The sequence below is a fragment of the Rhincodon typus genome, chromosome 29 (genome assembly GCF_021869965.1).
Source record: "Rhincodon typus isolate 14 chromosome 29, sRhiTyp1.1, whole genome shotgun sequence".
In the NCBI taxonomy this organism is placed as follows: Eukaryota; Metazoa; Chordata; class Chondrichthyes; order Orectolobiformes; family Rhincodontidae; genus Rhincodon; species Rhincodon typus.
The window spans coordinates 19,502,050-19,508,149 of NC_063360.1; the positions used below are offsets into that span (position 1 = coordinate 19,502,050).

The following is a 6,100-nucleotide window of genomic DNA, read 5'->3' on the forward strand; positions in this document are numbered from 1 at the left end:
AAACAGAGCAGAGTAAAGTTCAAACCAGAGATCAAAATCATTCAATCAGAATAGGAGATAATACTTGTCACAGCTACTGCCATAAACTAGCTGTTGCCGCTCATTTAAATAAAAACTATCAGAGTTTTAAAGGTGTTAACTATTCCGTTCTTTGTGCCAAAACAAAAATATCCATGGTTACTAACTCAGTTAAACACTGCTCAGTATAGAACTTTATAGGGTGGTCACAGGTTAGATTGCCAGTATCTCAAGAAACAGGTATGGCAGGTGGTTAGTTGTCCAGCCCCTCAAGCTTGCTCCATCACCAACAGAATCACGGTTGATCTGAAGCCGTGCACGCTACTTACCCCAAGGTTTGAAGGCAGGGGTCAGGAATTGGTTTGTATGGAGGGGCCAAGTATAGAACAAGCCTGTTCACTGCTGATTTTTCAAGGTTTTCCCAGTTTATACATCAACTGTAGCTAAACTGACACTAATCCTCTGCTATTACTGTTCTGAAATTGTCAACTTTGCTCCTCCTTTACTGGAAAGTACTGACATTTTGATTGGAAAGATCAGTAGCCAAATATCTTAAATGTAATGACCATAAAAAGATGCAAATAAGGCTTAAAATTAAAAGTACTAAGATATTATAGGAAACAACAATGGAGACGAATATGTCAAGAAGGAAAAACACTGACAAAATGGACACAGCGATCAGCTATCAAAGCACATTGAAACTAGTTCACCCAGTCGGGCACGTAAAGGTCCACATCTCCCAATTTGGTTTATCCCTATATGATAAGTTTCATATTTTGGAGATGAAAGACATCACCTGCAATAATCAAGCTTGGAAACAGTTATACAGTTCATGGCAGTACTCTAAACAGCATTGAGGTACAGAAGGATCTTAGAGTTCAAGGCCATAGATCCCTGAAAGTGGCCACACAAGTAGAAAGGGTGTTAAAGGCAGCATATGGCATGCTTGCCTTTATTGTTGGGGAATTGAGTACAAGAGTCGGGATGTAATGTTGCAGCTTTATAAGACTTTGGTTAGGCCACACTTAGAGTATTCCGTTCAATTCTGGTCACTACATTACAGGAAGGATGCGGGGATCTTTGGAGTGTGTGCAGAAGAGGTTTACCAGAATGCTGCCTGGATTAGAGGGTATGATCTCTGAGGGGAGACCAGAAAAACTTGCATTGTTTTCTTGAGTGGCAGAGGTTGAAGGGAGACATGATCGACATTTATTAAATTATGAGATGCACAGACAAGGTTGACAGTCAAGAGTTGAAATGTCTAATACTAGAGGGCATGCATTTAAGCAGAGAAGGAAAAATCCGAAGGAGGCATGAGAGGCAAGTTTTTTTCTCCCCGCGAGCGGTAGGAGTCTGGAATGCACTGCCGGGGTGGTGGAGGCAAATATGAAAACAGCATTTAACGGACTTTTAGATAAGCACATGAATATGCAAGGAATGGAGGGATATGGACTAAGGGCAGGCAGAAGGGATTAGTTTCATTTGGCGTCATTTTTGGCACAAAACATCATGGGCCTAAGGTCTAGTTCCTTTGCTGTACAGTTCCATGTTCTAAACAAACTCATATGGAAATACACAAACCAGTTTTTATTTCAAGCCAGCTTGTATTGCAAGAAACTTTTTGGCACAGCAGGCATTGCAGACTTGTGACCACAGAACTTGAGAAAGCTCAATGCCTCTTATAGGACATAGCACCCAGTGACAACACAAATTGAACAGAAACACCTAGGCACTCAGGACAAAGAGATTCAGAACATTCACTGTTGCTGATCAATGACAATGCTGGACACCAAACAGACTCAAGGACACTGCAAGGGCATTAAACGTATATACTTTTACTTCCTTTTGTGCTAGATACTATCCCTCTAACTTTGCACCTGCGTTTATGCATGTTTGATGTCATTTTCTCCCCACCACCCCTATAAAAATAATAAAACAGCCCTTTCACTCAAAAAACCATGCAACTGGATCCTTAATCACACAGTAATAAAGTCATACAGCACAGAAACAGACCCTTCGGACGAACTCATCCACTCTGACCAGACATCCCAATCTGACCTAATCCCATTTGCTAGCATTTGGCCCACATCCCTCTAAACCCTTCCTATTCATATACCTATCCAAGTGACTTTTAAAATGTTGTAATTATATAGTTGACTTTGGATAACCATATTTTTAGGTGTGGCACTGAGATATTGTTGCTGTGGCCAACCATGAAGGTTGAAAAGAAGGTATAGCTGATTCAATCCTCTTCACTTCATAACAAAGTAAAATCACAACAGATGGAAATACATTTTGAACAATTCAATTTTGAAAAAAGTATCTAATTCTTTTAGCACAACAGACAGATGCCAACTAAACAACCGTACATTTCTGAGGGAAAATATTATACAAGGCCCAGCTAGGTACCTCAAGAGATTGCCAAAATCAGAAATTTGTGACTCACTTGGTCAGGATTGTATGACTTAAGTAGAGGTTATTTACCATCTCAATCAAATTTATCAGTGGTAGATGAAGATTTAAAATAGTGTACTGCACTTGGAACAAAAATAAGTAACTTAAAGCAAGTCACTTATAAGACTGAAGTGACATAATTTGTTCAAACACAATTCAATTCACTTTCTGGATATCACAACATGTCGATACACTCTCTATATGAAAATGTTTCATTTCCGTAAACACTTAATTATGAAAACTTTCAATCCATTATTTGTCAAGTATACCCAAAAACCAAGCCTACACAATAATTACCTGGGGTTCCTTCCCTTGATTACCACTTCATGACCCCAGCAGTGTGAGCACAAGCATCAGGCGAGAGCATAATCAAGTTTGGATGTGATGAGCCTCTAGTCAAGGAGCCCAGACAGCTCTCAATGTTTAAACTCAATGACGTAAAATGGCTGGTTACTTGTACCAAGAATCCAATGGTTGTCAGATTCCAACACAAGCTTTTAATAGATTCAAAATGAAGGATCTGAAGGAGCAAAGCACATGGGTAGTGTCGAAAAAAATTGAAACTTGCAAGGAAGTAACCGTTTACTCAGCATTCCAAACTGGATATACAGACCTGAAATTTCTAAGAGAGCTCAGTTTCTAACTAGCATGTTGCTCTAGTGGTCTTTACAGGGTCATTCTACCCAGGTCAAAAATAATGACGTCAGTGACATTCCTTAGCAGAAATGCAGTGGTGAGAACTTTTAATTGTTTAAACATTTTCAAGATAGTATTCAAGATTCTGCAAATACTCAATAAGAACCCATGACTGAAGTGTTTAATTGAAGTGAACATTTAAATTGTAAAAAAAGTTTAAATTTCTGAAGTCAATGTTGCTAAATAGATACATTTTGCAAATTAATCTAACTAAATTGTGGCAATATTTGCCATTCTGGAAACAAAAGTAAAAAATGTAAAACACTTAAATCAATCCCAGACTCCCAGCCCTACAGCCTATGATGTCAGCATATAAATCAGAGCATGGTTTGATTCCTGAACAAAGGAAACAATGAACCAGTGAAAAAATTGTCTCCATTAACTAAAAAGAAATGATCATCACCTTTAATTGCAATGCAAGAACTTACACTTTATGTTTATATAACAGTACCAGAATAAAATATTTATGTCTAATGGGAATTTTCAGTCCAATCTTACACAATAGCCACACGCGATTCGGAATTTCTATCTACCAAGCCTGGGTGTATGCTCAGCGATACACATCGACAGAAAGGAAAATAATGGGACCATCCCAATTTTCAAATGAACAATTTTCCCAACACTAGTATTTTAGTAATATTCTGTCAAACATTTGGATTTGACGATTTACATCGGATTGGGATTCTTTATTAAACGGTCCAATGGCTCGATTGCGCTGAAGGAAGTATTTCATCCATGCAAGCCTTGCACTAAAGAAGCTATTTCTGCTCCCTTCTCGCCACCCCACACAAAGAAACTACATTCAATCCAAATCTGAATCTCTAGCTTCCAACGATGTAAAAGCAAACCCATAAACTATTAGTCCCTGGTGGAACATCGTCAATCGAATCAAAACCGCGTGAGAGCTATCATGAAAGCATCTTTTGTAGCAATTACCCACACAAAAACATAATGCGAACCTATTTCCAATACATCTAGTTTTACCTACACATACTAAATCTAATCCATTAGAGAACGTTTGTCTTCCCTGCCAGGATTTTCCTTTTGCATTCTAACCTGTTTTATCCGATTTTCTTCTTTTACAAAAATGCATCTTTAAAAGTATTTGCTTTGCAATGCACAATGCAGTGTTACCGTTGCTGGAAACTATTTGCATCTTTTGGAGTTTGCAAAACTTTTAGAAAAAATAAAACAAAAAAAAAATGTGGGTTTTTGTTTTGTGTTGCTTCCTCGTTGAGCGTCTCTTTACCTTGCCTTCCAACGATCTCGGCCACATGTTCGGAGCTGGGCACCGGGACACACTCGGTCATGTTGACGCTCTTCCTACGCCCGGGATCCCCAGGCATGGTGAACAGCGGAGGAGGCGGCGGCACCAGCGGCGGGTGGAAGAGCGAGGCGGCCGAGTTCGGCAGCCCGGCCAGCCCATTCATGCTGCTATCATCCTCCAGCTCCTCTTCGTCCTCCTCCTCGTCAACCACGACCACCACTCCCCCTCCACCTCCACCCCCACCCCCACCACCTCCTCCTCCTCCTCCTCCTCCTCCTCCACCACCTCCTCCCTCGCCCAAGAGGCCATCTCCTTCCTCCCCCAGCCCCAAGATGGAGAGATGATCCAAGGCGAGCCGCAACGATTTCTGCTCCTCTTCCGTCCCGGCGGCGGCGGTGGCAGTGACTGTAGCGGCTCCACTTGCACCGACAACCGTACCGGTACCACCACCGCCGCCGCCGTTCACATTCTCGCCGCCAGCGTCGCTGACAGGCTCCATCTCGGAGAACATGGAGCCCGGCATCCCGCGGCCGCCCGGCCGGCTGGCTGGCTCGCTCTGGGTGTGCGAGAGTCCGGGCTCGCTCTCGCGCGGGCGCGCACCCCGCCTCCCCTTCTCTCTCTCTGGTCTCCCTCGAGCTCGTCCCTTCCTACTCGCCCCGCGTAACCCCGGGATAGCGCGCACACGCGCTTTCTCTCCCTCACCTACACCACAACCCCACCCCCTTTACTCCAGATTCGGGCTCACACACACACACACACACAGTCACTTCCCAGCCCCTCCCCCTACACCCACACCCACACCCACAAACAGACTAGGTCCGCGCCTGCGTCCCACCCCCAGCCCAGCCGCCGGCTCGCGCTCCCCTTTGTCTTTGACCCGCGCGCGCCCTCTCTTTCTCTAGCTCCCTCACCCCGTTCCCCCCCCCCCCCCACCCACCCCGCGCCTGACCGCCTTGCACTCCCTGTGCTGTGTTCCTCTCCGTGTCCCCCCACCCTCCCGCCCTGAGCGGTGTCTCCCCCCCTTTTTTTTTTTAACCCCCCCCCTCTCTCTGTCTATCTGTCTCTCTTTGTCTTTCTCTCTCTCTCTCACTCCCTCCCTCACACCGGGAAATGTGCTCAGTGATGTCACCGCAGCAAAACAATGGGAACCGGCCATCCGCCGCCGGGTCAGGGGTCAAGGCGCAAACAGCCGCCCCGGGGACGACGAGCCGGAGAGGTGAGCGTTGGACGGCAGGCCCGAGGCACGCATAGCCCGAGGGGGTGGGGAACGGAAAGGGAGAGGGTGGACTGCCAGGCGTGGGCGACAAGGCTTTCATCACCCGTCTGATTCCGTGTTCGTGCCCTTCTTAAAACTTGGGCAGAACTTCACTCTGGTCTCGCTCATTTGGCTGGCCCCTGCGGCTACGAGGGCCCCAAGTTCCCACGTCAGGGCCCCACCACGCAGACATCAAAGGCTGACACTGTGACCCTAACCCCGTTCTGAAGAAGGGTCACTGGACTCGAAATCATTAGCTCTACTTTACCTGCACCGATGCCGCCTGACCCGCTGAGTTTCGCTAGCTGCTTCTGCTTTTGTTTCAAGGCTTGACAGTCGCACTGAGGGAACGCTGCACTGTCTGAGATGCCATCTCTCGGATGAGATGTGACACCCTGTACATTCAGTAC

At 45.3% G+C, this 6,100-nt stretch overlaps 1 protein-coding gene across 1 annotated transcript in view; it reads right to left on the minus strand.

Annotated features, from left to right (window-relative positions):
• LOC109938267 (RNA-binding protein MEX3B-like) overlaps window positions 1-5,183 on the minus strand; it is a 93,055-nt gene extending 87,872 nt beyond the window's left edge. The window contains exon 1 of the mRNA XM_020536708.2: window positions 4,418-5,183. Coding sequence (XP_020392297.2) covers window positions 4,418-4,958 — 541 coding nt within the window. The 5' untranslated portion in view covers window positions 4,959-5,183. The remainder of the gene's footprint in view (window positions 1-4,417) is intronic.
• Window positions 5,184-6,100: the final 917 nt, after the last annotated feature.